This window comes from Rhipicephalus microplus, chromosome 6 (assembly GCF_043290135.1).
Source record: "Rhipicephalus microplus isolate Deutch F79 chromosome 6, USDA_Rmic, whole genome shotgun sequence".
NCBI classification, from domain to species: domain Eukaryota; kingdom Metazoa; phylum Arthropoda; class Arachnida; order Ixodida; family Ixodidae; genus Rhipicephalus; species Rhipicephalus microplus.
The window spans coordinates 176,186,706-176,201,909 of record NC_134705.1 but is presented as its reverse complement, the minus strand read 5'-3'; the positions used below and the strand labels follow the sequence as shown (position 1 = coordinate 176,201,909).

General features: G+C 49.9%; 1 protein-coding gene across 2 annotated transcripts in view; it reads right to left on the bottom strand.

Annotated features, from left to right (window-relative positions):
- ttv (exostosin glycosyltransferase 1 ttv) overlaps positions 1 to 15,204 on the bottom strand; it is a 207,267-nt gene that overhangs the window by 48,564 nt on the left and 143,499 nt on the right. For both annotated transcript variants that reach the window (XM_075867088.1, XM_037418501.2), the window contains exon 2: positions 14,552 to 14,873. In XM_075867088.1, coding sequence (XP_075723203.1) covers positions 14,552 to 14,873 — 322 coding nt within the window. The remainder of the gene's footprint in view (positions 1 to 14,551; positions 14,874 to 15,204) is intronic.

The following is a 15,204-nucleotide window of genomic DNA, read 5'->3' as shown; positions in this document are numbered from 1 at the left end:
GGAAGGAAGGTTCATCGTAGCTAGAGTTTCTGTATATGCCCCCTAGGGAAGCATATGCAGTAACTCTCATCGTATAGCATCCCCCTATACTAAGTCAAAGTATGGGGGAGATTTAATGCCCCCCCCCCCCCCACCTATCCTCTATTGGTATCTGGGAGGGGGGGGGGGCCTTCACACGTCTATGCGACCAAGTATACTTCAAACTTCCTGTCGTTCTACATAACTTGTCCTCGCGAAGAATTCCAGTAGTGTAAGAACTTTCTCCGAATGCGAGGCCTTCTGCGGATTCGCTGATGCGGGCTCCACCATGTCCGCTGCGGTGTTTCGGTGGCAATGCGGCGGACCGCAGCAATACCGAGTCGTGGGACGAAGGAAGATAGATGAAAACGACAACGGGACAAGCCGTGGTCATACGAAGAAACCGTCGAGCTTGCAAGCTCGCAACGTGTGTTTGTGCGCGTACTTGTATATGCGGCAGAAAAGAAAAAAAAACACACACACAAGCCGTCGTCGTCGTCGATATCGAAGAAGGAGAACGTCGCGCAGCTGGCGTTGCCTGCCGTGCCGAGTCAGGCCTATGGTCGGTTCCAGTTGGCGTGGAAGAAACGTCGCGAAGCAGCGAGCCAGCAAAGATGGCAAGGAATGGTGCACGAAGGCCGGAACGCCGCAAAACTCGCAGGAAACTTCCACGCGCGGGAAAACGTTGGAAGAAAAACAAGGGCACGGAACCCAAACGGTGCCCATGGCGCGGAAGCTAGAGCGGCGGAGACAATCGACGTCGTGTTGTTGCCACAGCAAGAGAGAGAGAGATGCGGCGAAGTGCTTTCCTTGCAGCTCTGGTGCATTGGAAGAGAGAAAGAGTGAAAGGAAGGAGGAGGAGAAAGAGAAAGAGGGAGGGGGCGAAGAAAAAGTGCGTTTCCCTAGCAGCTGCCGCCGCATTCGCCTTCTGAACGTTCGGTCGGCAGGCTCGGTTGCCGGAGGCGGCAGCTGCCGTCCAAGCTCTACTCGCGAGAAAAAAAAAAAAAGAAAAAGCCAGGAAGGCACGCGTTAGGAACGAAGCGACCGACCGGCTTAGCGCGCAAAAGGACGCACGGCCAGACGAGAACAAGAAAGAAAAGAGGGCCTGGAAGCGTGGAATCGCCGGACCAGAAGTTGGCTGGACACACTGGCACGCGACGATAAATATATATATGTCTCGCGAGAGTGCTGCGGTTAGGCGGGCTGGATTGGATGGATGGATGGATGTGGCTGTACCCTTTAGATCGGGCGGCGGCTAACGCCACCTAGCCGTAATACTTAGTGAACTAACCATTACATTTATCTTTTTTTCCCTTTAGATAGTAAAGTTGGACGCGTACTTTGCAGTGAAGAGTTTAATTTTCACTCGTGCCTTGACTTTAGCCACCAATCAGATAACCTCCTTCTAGTTAAGTCTACCCGCTTAAAGTCTATTTTGCCCTCCCTGTCCCTAAACCCCAGTGCTGCAAGCCGAACGGACGCGCCCTATATACGCGGCCGCTGGAATGCACGAGTGGTGTCCTCTCACTCGCGTACTGTTTCTTCTTTTTGATTGTTAATATACAATAATGGCCGCTGTGTTACGTCCCAAAAGAACGACGTGATTATGAGGGACGGGGGCTACGAAAATTTCGGACACTTAGGGGTTCCTCGAAGTGCACCTCAAACTAAGTACGGGGGGGCCCTCCCGGTAGTGCACCCACATCGAAATGCGTATGCGTGTTATCAATTGTTAGGCTCCGTACATACATAACATATGCTACGATTAGTTTTTTTCATGGGGTCACCACGGGTTTCAATATTTGATGTAGGACTAACTTTCAACTGATTGTTTAATTTCAAGAGTAACAGTATCAATACGTCAATAATGATATGTGGGGTTTAACGTCCCAAAACCACCATTTGATTATGAGAGACGGCGTAGTGGAGGGCTCCGGAAATTTTGACCACCTGGGGTTCTTTAACGTGCACTCAAACCTGAGTACACGGGCCTACAAAATTTCCGCCTCCATCGGAAATGCAGCCGCCACAGCCGGGATTGGAACCCGCGACCTGCGGGTCAGCAGCCGAGTACCTTAGCCACTAGACCACCGTGGCGGGGCATCAATACGTCAATAAACAAATATGCCCCCACCCACAGCATATAACCAACCAGCCCCAAAAAGCCACGTTGATAACGGGGGTTGATGCGCTATATGGTTTCTTATTGGGACATCGCATTTATCTCCACTTTGTCCAGCGTACGTCATCCCAAATTCGTGCAGTACAACGGTTCCGCCTTTTTCACGACGCCCCGGCGCGTGCGCTCTTCCCCTAGCGGAAACATTGCGAAGCGTCTTTTAATCTCGGAGGCTATGCTTCTGATAACACAGGTCGTTGCGGCCCCTACCAAACGGGGGGGGGGGGGACCCCTGCGACTGACAACGATACCATAATCGCTCCATCATCTCTCATTACAGAAACCATGGCATACGCAACACGTACGTGCGCGAATATTGATCACTCGGTCACTTTCCTTTGCGAACCGTGCCAGCATTCCAACCGCGGTGCCGTGTCGAAGTTTCACAGTGCAGAAATCAGCTGCCTATGGGGTTTCCTGCTGCATTTCTGGGTTGGAACGAAAAACAGAGTCAACTAACTACGACGTGCACATCTACCCCCCTCTTGGCGAAGAAATGGACGTCGACCTCTGCCAGACTATTGTTATCAACGTCATCAACGCCTACCTTATCTTCCAGCTAAGCCAATGAGGGTCGCATCCAACCTCGGCGTCATGTTTGGACTTTCACAAATACAAAATCAACGCATTTTAAAGACACACACATACAGAGGCCACTGCTACCATCCTCGTCAACGTTTACCCATCCTCAAGACCACTGGCTCGCATCACACTTCGTTGTTTGTTTTTGGACTTTCTGCATTCAACGACGATGCATTTAAAATAAACACACACACACACACGCGCGCACACACACACACACACACACACACACACACACACACACACACACACACACACACACACACACACACACACACACACACACACACACACACGAACTCCAAAAACTCAAGTGGGGGAAATACACTGCTGCTGCATATCGACCTGCTCATTCCTGAGAAGCTAACTAGTTTATTTATTACAGTTTCATGCTGCACTCACTAGGTTTTACCCATGTTTTTTTTTCAACTAATGGGCTTTTTCAAATAAAAATAAAAATTTGGGAAGTTTCCCCTCTTCATTTATGTTAGATTGGCTTGAGCCCGTTATACCTCCTGGTGGTACGGGCTACCCCTCTTTTTCCTTTTAGTTATTTTTACATATAGGGGGCGGAAAAAGCACGCACACACACACACACACACACACACACACACACACACACACACACACACACACACACTGCCCATGCCTTGACGTGCGCGGGTTTTCGTCGCTGAAATACCAGCATGCATCACACATACACAAGCGAACGCGCGCAAGCAAACACAACTCGTCGCACGGACATCCGAGCTGCGCGAACAGTTTTGCAAGCCGCTATATAACCCCGCTGCAGGTCGATAAAGGTGCCGCCCGAAGGCGACAGCTCGCGATAGAAACAAAGTGGAGCAGGCATAATCCGGGGGGGTTTTAGTGTCGTCCATTCAATCACCCTCCGGGGGGACACGCGGCGGCGGCAGCAAGCAGGAGGAGAGAGCGGTATAGGCCGCAGCAGGAAGTGCTACGGTCCTCGAGGGCCGCATGCAGCAGCCGCTGAGCGGCGTCCTCGTTGAGGGAGGAAGAGACCTATTCCGAGAGACGTAAGTGAGAACACCCCTTCCCCCCCCCCCCCCCCCGAGCTTCTGGCAAGACGGCGACGTTACTTCTGTGCGCTCCCGTTTCACGTCTATAGCATGCAACGCTACAGAGGCTACGTGAGCAGAGATTCGCTCGCAGGATTTCAAGCTGGACGGTTGTGCCCTCGCGATCTCCGACTTCAGCGTAGCTCCCGCCGACTGGTTCGCCCTCCGCGGTCTCCTGATGCCGTGAGCTCTCGCATTGTGGCACCCCGCCCTTGGACTGCTTCGACCGGATCCCCACTTTCCTATCTCCTTCTTTTTCCTCTCGTTGGCTGTCTTCTTCTGCTTCTACTTTCCTTCTATTCTTTTTATCCCTCCTTCCCCCCACCCCTATAAGGCACTGCGCCGTGTCGCCTGAAGGCAGACAGAAATTAGGTGCCTTTTTCCTCTTCATTGTAATCACTACCACCACCAGTTACCTTTATCGAAACGTGCTTCTCGGCGCGTTTCGCTAAAGTTCCGCGCGAACACAAAAAAATAAAAGCCAGAAAGAAAAGAAACGGAAGGCTAAGCTTGCATGTACTATAATACGCTCAAAGCTTGAAACGGAGAAACTGACGATTTTGAAAGACTAATCTGATTGCTTCTATAGATTGTTCGTGGGCCTTAGATAGGTGATGCTAGGTTATATCTACGTTGATTCTCAGCGCAAAGAGTTTCGATACGGTCAGCTGCTGGGCTAGTTGGTTCGAAAATCTTCGACAAAAGAACAGGTTCTACTTAAACAGTAGAATAGTAAAACGGACACGACACGGGTTTTTCCAAACTGCAAAAAAAAAGAAAAAAGAAACTCTCGCTCTGACACCAAATGCTCGTACCTCTCTCAGATGTATACGGGAACGTCATCGTATAAGCCCTTCGATAACTTCGGGAGTCTTTTTGGAACTGTCGTCGGCCCTTCACCATTCGCGAATATATCTATCTCTCTTTCTCTCCACTTCATGACGATTCCACGACGCAGATTCCACAACGCTGCACACGGTTCAACACCAGTTCAGTATTTAAGCGACTAGATCACCTTAGACATTTTTATTGAACTTTGACGTTTTTGTTTGAACACTTAAATTGGCGTGATTACTTGTGTTTTTTTTTTTACAAACCCAGTGTGGTGCGGACACATTTCCATGCAGTGTGGACCCCTTTCTGCGTGGTGTGGACTCTCAGTGTTGAAAAAACGTGAACTCATTGTGTAAGTGTTGTGCTATGTACATATGTATAGTCTTGTGTTTGCTACAAAAATGTGCGATGTTGACTTTTGTGCAAGAAAAGAGGAGTATAGCCGGCGCCACGCATTGGCACCAACCTCTCCTTACATACATTTAATTAAAAAAAAAAAAGGCCCCGGAGTAGGCAACGCTGGCACGGTTGAACTCATTCCTGCCTAAAACTTGCAAGGATTGGAACCACCTCCCAACAATCAGTTGCATCCATCACCTCGCCTTGCAGTTTTAAAACATCGCTCGATAACTTACTTGGTGTTGGAAATGTAAACGTTTGATTTTGTTGTTAGTTTTCTTGTATAATCTACTGGCTGTATAACATAGTTGCAGTTGATAATAGTTGCTTTCCAGTGTTTAGTAATGTTCTAGTGTCTTGTCTATGTATTCTTTTCTTTAACATTGTTCGTCAGTGCCCGCTCCCCTCTGCAATGCTGTAAAGCCCTGAGGGTACAATAAATGAATGAATGAATGAATGAATGAACAGTGGCCCCCGGAGTAGACAGACGCCACGTGTCGACATCATGCAGTTTGCGAAGCAGTATAGTTTCCACGAACGCATCACCGCTAGTTTCTTCGTTCCTCGGAGTTTTTTTTTTTCGAGGCCTAAAACGGCCACACAGGGCCGGAAATGATGACGCAAGTCCACCCTAACCACAGACCCCCCCCCCCCCCCCTTCTTCCGCCACCCCGGTCGTTCGACCGGGGTGTCGGCTAAACAGTCCGTGGACTTGACGACGAAGGGTGATACGGTCCCTAGGAAGCTATAAACTGTTGCAACCTTTACGACCGTGAACGAACGAAGAAGCGCCGCGCCAAGCAGTAATTATTCCTTAACCTTTTCCGCACGCACAAGAGGCAGAGACACAGTTACAGAATTGTGGGCGCGCGTTATTACTATACACCGGTGTAGCAGTTTCGTCAGCAGGCATGCTGCGCGTAAATGCATCTGAGCCCAAGCGCCGGGAAAATTGTCGTACGCTTATGTCGACACGTACGCCGTATGCATATGGGACGAAAGTTTTTTTTTTTTTTTTTAGTACCGAACTTACGCAATCGCAGGACGAGTTTCAAACCCTTGGCACTTAGGAAATCAATGGTGTTCTAATAAGTGGTTGTCACTTGGAAAATGTCCGCGGCTCGCATAGCATGCTCGGACAGCTGCGCATATGCCGAAGAAACACTAAAAACACTCAGGCGTCCTTAAAAAAAAAAAAAAACTAAATCATTTTCCCGCGATCGAGAGTAGATATAAAAAAAAAATGAATGCCGACTCTTGAGGGACAGTGGCAATCCCATTTTGAGATAGCCAGTAGGAATAAAGGAAATGTAGAAAGAACAAAAAAAAAATGCGGATCGCGCTGCATCTGCCAGTCAGGCTGTATAATCGCACTCTAATCAGAACAGTGATCCGGCCGCTAAGAGCCGACCGTGAGATATGAACCGCGATAGCGGCTCACACTCAAGCGGACTGAGGAATCCCTGCAAAACTGCGACACATGCTGTTGGCACCTTTGCCAATGTGCAAAACGCCGTTTCTTGGCAACCGACAGGGGGGCCACGGCCAAACTAGAACGCACCTCCGCGCGCGCGCAAGTGCAGTCTATAGCTTGGCAAAGCGGTTGCTTCCTGTAAGATTAGAGAGCTTTAGTACTGCGTACGCTGCGTACGTGGCGGCGTTGCGTACGTAAGGACGCCACGTTCTGCGTAGTGCGCAGACCGCAACGCGCACGTATCGCGTTACGTACGCAGCCGCCACGTACGCACGCATGAGATGCGTGCGTGCGTACGCATGAGCTGGTCGCGCCGCTCTCGAACAAGTTCGCGACAGTGCGAGACTTCGTTTTGCAAAATGGCGGCATCGAAGGCAAGCACCGACCGGCTTTGTGGCTTAAAATATGGCCATAATCTGGCTATAACACTTGGATGGGCTCACATTGGCTGTCAACAACACGTGCTTCTATTTAGATCTACCAGATGGCGCAGCACGCTTCACGCTCGTTACGTACGCGGGTAGTATACGGCGTACTAAAAGCCGATTAGTGGCAAACGACGCCACGTAACGCAAGGCGCTTGCGTGATGCGTACGTAGCACCATTCCGCAGTGCTAAAACTCCATATTATTCGAAAGCGCTGCCCGTCTTTTGCGGGTTTGGGCGCAGTCGCGTGTTATTTTGCACATTTCGCGGGCTTTCTTTATTGATGCACACAAAAAAATTAAAGCACACAATTAATACGTTGTTGGAAGTAGCACAGACAAGTGTCATTTCAACAGGTGCACTTGCATCTGCCTCGTTAACGTTTTGATAATCAGGCGAGCACTTTTCGAGTTACATATATAATTAGAATAATTAGCTGATAGTCAATAACAAAAAAAAAACAGTAGCGGCTATACTTCAGTATAAACTTGGAACTTGCACTATTATAGGTTTGCTTCGCATAATGTCATTGCCCCCCCCCCCCCCCCAATTTTTAAAAATTATGCTGCGTGATAATTGGACGCCCTGTATATATATATATATATTTAGCGTGTCCGGCTAGTAACTATAGCGTATGTGTAATACGATCCTATGCGATGCATTAAGGGCCCAAGATCACAATATTAAACTTATGACCGGGTGCACCCAGATGTTCTCGTCCTGGAGCCCAGATAACAACTGCTCTGCAAAGCCGCTATCTTGCCTCTCGGAGCTACGGTGAGTGCTAATACGGCCCGCACCGATGCAAATGATTACCTGGGCAAACCTCTCATACAACGCCTCTCGTACGACGTACGCATGCAATATGCGCGATTATAGGACACACAAAAAAAAAACATGTCAAAATTTATAGCGCTATGTTTCGAAACACCCCGGGATAGCCGGCGCAAACAAATAAATAAGCAAACGAAATACGTTGCAATACCGCGGTACAACGTTAGGCCACATCGGAGCGAGCATCACGCCTCAGAACGATTCACTCCGGTTGCCACACGTGCGTATTAGCAGCGGAAGATATCAATGAATCAATTTGCACCACGACAAAACAGACGCAGCTTTTGGGGAAGCTATATACTTTTTGCGTCCTTGCAACGGTGAAATCGATGAAATCGATACGTTCGTCGTGTCCAAATCGATCGCAATAGCGACTGGAAAAAAAGTCGTCTCGACCGCCCAGCGATAAACGCTGCCAACCACGCGGTTGATAACAGCGCGTCACGGTTTTGCCAGAAGCTTTTGCGTAATCACGGTTGCCAGCAGGGAGCAGCGGTTGGTGGAACAGGTGAACCGAAACGAGATAAACCATCGAAGCACGCGCAAGCAATGTGCCTAGCTGCTCGCTAAGATAGGAGCCGAAAAATTAAGAGGGGGAACGGGAGGGGGGGGGGAGAAAGGTTATCTTTTCGCGAAATACCGCTCTGCATTAAGGCAAGATGCCACTGTAAAAGTACTATCATGAGGTTCACGGCGATGTAAACAAAGAAAAAAAAAAGTTGGAGAAGATATACTGCTTGGCCCCCCCGCCAGCCTCCACACAGCGAGACGGGACGATTCTGAAGGCTGTAACCTCATGACTTCTGTGTTATTTTTCCACAGGTCTTATAGACAGGTGATGCAGATTGTTTCGATGCAGATCACGGTGATGCAAGTGATGCAGATCACGGCTAAGCCTTAGCCACGTGATGACGGGTAGTTTTCTACGTTCTCAGTGCAGAGACGTTCGAGTCTACAGCGCCGCGCTCCCTGCGGGGGGCTGCCGAAATTAGGCGCCCTTCTTCCTCTTCTAACCACCACGGAGGTTTTCTCTGCTGTGTGCGAATACATAAGGGCAACAAAGAGATTACCCCGTTAGCCTATTGTTATTATCTACGGCTACGAGACTACCTGAATGCCCGACTTAGCACACTTGATGATCCTGCCGCCGGGTTCTTGGCCGATCCCCCTTTGTGGGCGAGTGCCAGCAAAGCTGAAGGTTCATCATCATCATCATCATCATCATCTACAGACAATCACAGACACGACACAGGCGCGTCGCCATTGGCGTTGTGGGGTCTCGGTGCGAGAAAGAGCACCACCACGCTCTTGGCGTGAACGGACACAAGCAGACGCGGTCGGGACAAACCAAACAAGCCACGCGTTCATTTAACTATTTCAACAACTAACATATATCGTTAGCCGAATCATTTAACATCGACTGTGATCCCCGCGCTAAACAACCTTACACAAAATTACACAACACTGAACAACATAACAAGGTCAACGACACACCCAAGGCGCCGTCGCCAACGTTTGACTTACCACGAGAGCCCACCGCAGACAGCCCGCGGTGTGGTCTACAGCGACCCTAGCGTAGGTCTACGGCGACCCACGCTGGAGACAACCGTTCGCGCCAACCGCCACCAGCCGGAGGAGACTCGCTCAACTCTCTCTGCCCCATATGGTGCTTTTAAAACGTTAAACCCCACATATCAATCAGTCAACTCTCTGTGCGACCACCAAGGCTGGCTTGCCGCCAGGGGTCACCGCCGGCGCTAACGTTTTTCTTAAACATCATAAAGACGATACTGGTGGTCAACTCTCGCGAACACCACGCCACCTATACCGCTCAATAGCTGTGACCCCCCGAAATACGGCTTCTGCGCTAGACACGTGAGCCATGCAGCGCAAACAACTTTACAGGGGGGCGTCAACACCCCTACAGCGTAGACCTACCTTCCATCGCCTCGGGGTCTTCGCGCTGCCTCACTGCCTTCCCCGTTTCCTATAGTGTTGCCCGAAGACAGTGTTTTCAGAAGAGGGATATACCATCCAGTCGCCACCGAGAGAAAGCCCGAGTTTCGATCAGTGAACACCATAGTGTTTCCTAAAATCAACTAGAGAGCACTCTGGCGCTGCGATCGTTCGGCCACCATGGGAGTGATAGGTAGGTAGAACACGGATTTGAAAAGCACTTTGTTTGTAGCTGTGTTTTGGCTTTGTTTCCAATAATAAAAAAAAAACGGACCGTAGCGAACTTAGTGACGTGACCTTGAAAGGTCACCTTAAATCAATCAATCAATCAATCAATCAATCAGTTTATTATCATGTCATAAAAGGATGTTACAGGGAGTAAAATATACAGAAGAGGGTCCCAAAGTACACGACTGCGACGGGACCCTCGTTGCATAAAATAGCACATTGTCGCCTTCGTCTTTTCCGCGGGACGCACGTGACATCCTGGCCGTAACTAAGGGGAGTTGGTGGGGTTCTGACACCTCCCAGAATCTTCTCGTGCTTTAACTTTACGGTTGATACCGAGGTATATACACTCGTTGACATCGACCACCAGTTTCCCGAGATAGACCTTCTACACACAAACACACCTCTAAATAAAATTACGGACCATCTCTCCTAAGGAAACCCTAATGGGATGCGAAGCAGCAGCGGTGCGCACAGCGTTGCCCCGGTTGAAACGGGCGTCGTCGCGGGTGCTGGAAAAACGGTTTGAAGCGAAACTCGGTGTAGCCTTTACTCGAGTAAACGTTTTTTTAAAGCGCGAAAACACGGAAGGCCGGTTGGGTTTCGTGGAAGTTTCATCGCAGATAAACGAGCCGAAAGGGTAGATAGATTTAGTCACGCGTCCACGGCAGCCATACGGAAGCAGCCTGCTAGCCATTTGAAGTGGCAGGCCGCGTCTAGTCTGTCTAGTGTTTCCTAAATCTGCTTCTTTGTTTACTAAATCTGTCTTTACTAAATGTTTACTAAATCTTTTAAATGTTAATCTAAATGTTTACTAAATGTTTACTAAAAGTGTTTACTAAATCTGTCTAGTGTTTCCACTCGACTTGCGGTCGAGCGTTGCGGTTGGTGGAGCGGGTGAAGCTAGAAAGAGGTGTGTTACGAGCGGGCGGTGGAGTCGCCAGCTGCTACAGGTGAGGAAGAGACCGACATCAACGCGCAGCTGTGACTTAACCTGCTTGGCACCGCTCCAACACCTGTGGCGAGGGGGTTTGTGCGGACACACGGGACAGTGTTACACAGGCTAGTCAGAGAGCTGCTTCCCATCTGAAAATTCCAGCGGTGCACGGCCCCGTGTTTGATCGTAGACGTTCCAGCAGTTATAATCGCTGGTTCTCGCATTTAAGACCATGAATCATAGTGCGTACAGTGTTATCGGACAAATCGCGAGCACCCTAAGCCAGGTGTGCCCTGAATGCAACGCGCCCAGAGATAACACGCGTCAGGTTCATCATAGCGCGAGCCGTTCCCAACGAAAAAGAAAACACAAAAATAAGAGCCAACACGAGCATACAACGCTATAGTCAGAGTTAGTCAACGCCATATAATGCTGCTACTGTGCGAGGAAGTACGGTATACTCCCCACAGCGAGCTTTCAAGCAAAAGGCAAAAATTCAATAAATAACTTTTCTTTCGTCCCGTCCCGCTTAATGCTAACGGACTACACGATTCGAGAGCCGTCTCACAGACAAGTCCCGTCAAATATGTCGCACACATTCCGCGCGGGACCTTGTGCAAAGAGGCAACGAAAACGAAGAAGTAAAAAGAGACAACGAGAAAACGAGTCGAGCTAGGATCCCATGGTTGTTGCGCGCTTGCGTCGTGGAAGACACGAGAGCCACCGGTGACGATCCAGCCGTAAAAGTGTGCAATCGACTGCAGGCGCTTCGCGATAATAGCGACGCCAACTCGACAACGACCGAAACAAGCCTTTCTCTCTCTCCATCTCTCTATCATTTCCCCTCTGAGCTCTCTACAGCCGACGGCGCACATACCCACGCTTCCGTTTTACCGTTTCTGAGCCCTGCGTCCACCCGCCACGTCCGCTAATTTTTATTATTGCTGCTTTGTTCAAACTGGACGACGACGAGAAGCCACCGCCGCCTGCCGGCAAAAGTAGCGTATATATACTACACCCTGGCGAAAACGACGGACGTGCCTGGATTTAATGCTGGCGCACGTCTCCCGAGCCAATTTGCGCGAATGAAGCGTCGCTTACGTGATCGCACTCGCCGTATACGTACAGCACTTCTCTTGTATTCCCCTCTTTTATCACTGTTTTTTGTTCTTCTTCTCTTTTATTCACCTGTAGTCTAGGTTCCCAGAAGCAGAAGAAAAAAAAAAATGAAACGCTTCGCGCCACTCGCACGACGAGACGTGTACACAACGTGCGTATTCCGGGAAATACCTCGACTACGACTGAGTGTGCGCGCGTGTGCTGCCGAGTGTGCCGTGTTTATCATCTCTCTTCCCTCTTTGCTCTCTATCTTTCATCTCCCCCTCCCATGCGCAGGGTAGCAAACCGGCTGCCTATATAGGACTGGTTAACTTGCCTGCCGTTCTTTCCCTCCTATTTTCCTTCCTTCCTTTCCGGGAAATACGTTGGGTGGACTTCCGCGTATGCGCTTTAGTCGACTCCTGTCATTGATTCCAGGCTCGCGTAGAGCTCGCAGCTGTAACATATAAGTGCTCAATGTTTTAGCTAGATGAGTAGCTTCCTTTCTTTCTCTCTTTTTTTTTAATGAAAGCCTGAAAGAGGCCCTGCAACACCTTTTTCAGCATGCGCAGAATACGCTGCCGACCAGTATAGTCACTCCTCTGGCGAACAGGCAAAAAAAAAAAAAACATTACAGCGTAGCACGCGACCTGGAATTCACAATTACTCCTCAAAGTCATCGCGCGCTATTCTCCCGACAAACGATGCCGTAAACCCAAAGTCAACGGCCATTGGCTAATGTGAGCATCGTGTGCTGCATAGTTACCGCGGCCGCCACGTGGTGCCGCCACGGCACATGAGCGCGCGCGCGTACGATCGCTTGAAGGCCTGACGACACGTATACCGTTGCAGCGCGTCAGCGTTGGGCTTGCTGACGCGGCGCCGAGCCCTACAGAGAAGCTAGTTCTCTAAGCCCATCAGAGTTATTGCGTCCCACTCCGGACAAACCGGCGCGCGTGTTCCGGGAAGCGAAGCACAAACGGACGAAGAGAGCGCGTGCGGTTTCGTGACGACGACAGTTTTCTTTTTCTATGTCACACGTACAAACCTCGAGCAAAACGGCACTGCTGTAAAAAAAAATAGTAGTTCCGTGTACGAATACACCTGATGTGCAAATCTGATTCAAAATGGGACGCGAACGACTTCTTCAAATCAAATCAAATCATTTATTTCCCAGGAAAAAAAAAGACAAGTTCTGAAAAGGTTCACAGGCTAAGAGCTGTTTATGCGACTGATTTCGTTGCTGGCTCTCGTGAGGGCGTTAGGATGGGGAGGAGCCTCCCCCATAGAGTTTCCTAAAATGAACTATAGAGGGCACTCTGGCGCTGCGATCGTTCAGCGACCATGGGAATGATGGGTAGTACACACATTTGCCTAGTCCTCGTACTTGCCGGTGGCGAATCGTACATGCGGCTTCATTTATGGCTGGTTACGATTTTGTTTTGAAGGAAAGAACGAATTGTTTTGAACTTTGTGACCCGATTCAAAATGGCAAGCCTAAAAGAATAAGGTTGTGAAGCGCGAACGCTGAACATTTGCTATTTTTTTTTCGTGAAAAAAAAAAAAAACAGCTCTAAGTCACACGAGCACACACGGAGCCAGAAGCAGGCCAGAAGTACGAAAACTAGACAAATGTGTGTACTACCCACCATTCCCATGCTCGCTGAAGCGCCGTGCGTTGCAGCTCCCATAGACACTAGCGTCAGAGTTCCCTCTAGTGTATATTAGGAAACTCTATGGCTTCCCCATTCTAACAGTGACGTGAACGGCTGAGCGAGTGTGTGTGGGGCGCGCTGCTCAGCGCGTACCATTATCTGCCGCCGCGCATGCGCTCCTGCTGTGCGGCAGCGGGGGCACGCCTGTTGTTTTGCTCGGCGCGCTTTTCCTGCGCAGGGAGCTTCGACGGCGACGGCGTAGTGTGGGTATAACGAGCTTCGCTCCTTAACCCTTTCGGCCCTGGCAGTGTCAATTGAGACTACAGCACAAATTTTCCTCTAGTATCTCGGTAATGAAACCAATACTGCTCATTCTTGGGGGCATAGTTCTTCAATAATCCCCACTGCAATTGAAACCAATATTGCGGCACATTTGTGAAGGTAGTAGCCACAAAAAAGAAGAAGCGCGACCGAGGTCTTCGGTGAAGCCGAGGCGCGTAAACTGAGGCGGGTAAGCGCCATTTTCCGGACGACATACCAACGCTGTTTCAGTGAGTATTAGGCTGAAAAGTAAGACGTTGGTTTCCATTTTGTGTACACCATTGATTGGCAGAAAAAAATAGGCAACTTTTTTTCATTTTCCGATCACAGGGCCCTAATTACCTAATTTGATGCCACGTTAATTAATCCGAAAATGCTTGTAGCAATGGCTCAATATTTCGTTTGTGGTCTTCTGAGGTCCTAACAACGAGAAAAACGTGGACAAAAAGTGTAGTTGACCATGACCAAAATAAAAAATCCAGGGCTGAAAGGGTTAAAAAAAGCGCAAGTTCGGCGCACGCTCTGTCTCACCTGGAGCACGGTGAGCACGATCTTGTCGACCGAGGAGAAGTACGTCTCCCAGAGGAGCTGGCTCCGCTGCCGCATGGCGTGCACCCGACGCCGGGGCATGGACCTCAGCGTGTCGGGCACCTGCAGGAGCAGCCTCTCGTCGGCGCGCAGGGCGGCGCCCTCCCAGCGCAGGGCCTCGCCGAAGGGAAGCTCCCAGCCGTTGGCCAGCAGCACGGGCACGCAGCCGGCCTGCAGGGACTCCAGGAAGCGGAACGAGCCCAGCCGGCGGCCGCGGGGAACCAGGCAGAACGTGGCGTTCTCCATCAGCGAGCCGTAGTCGTACCTGGAGAACACGAGCAAATGGGGGAGAAGGCGTGTGAGACAGGCAGGAATTTTTCTCACACTTCTTAATTGACTGATTACTTTCAGTTATCGATTTGCCAGAGATTAGTCAAGAGAGATGGCACCCTTTATAGCACACAAGAAAGAAACAATACAGCCCTGCGAAACAGTCATTCTTTACAAACCTTACGGTATCGCACAAAACTAAAGTTTCGTATTAGTCGCTTACCCTCTCTCCCTTATTTGGGAGAGGGCGCGGCGCCGAGTCTGCACACCAAGCGCTGACGCGCTCCAACGCGTGCGTGCAGTCAGGCCTTAAGCCGTCGTCGCCA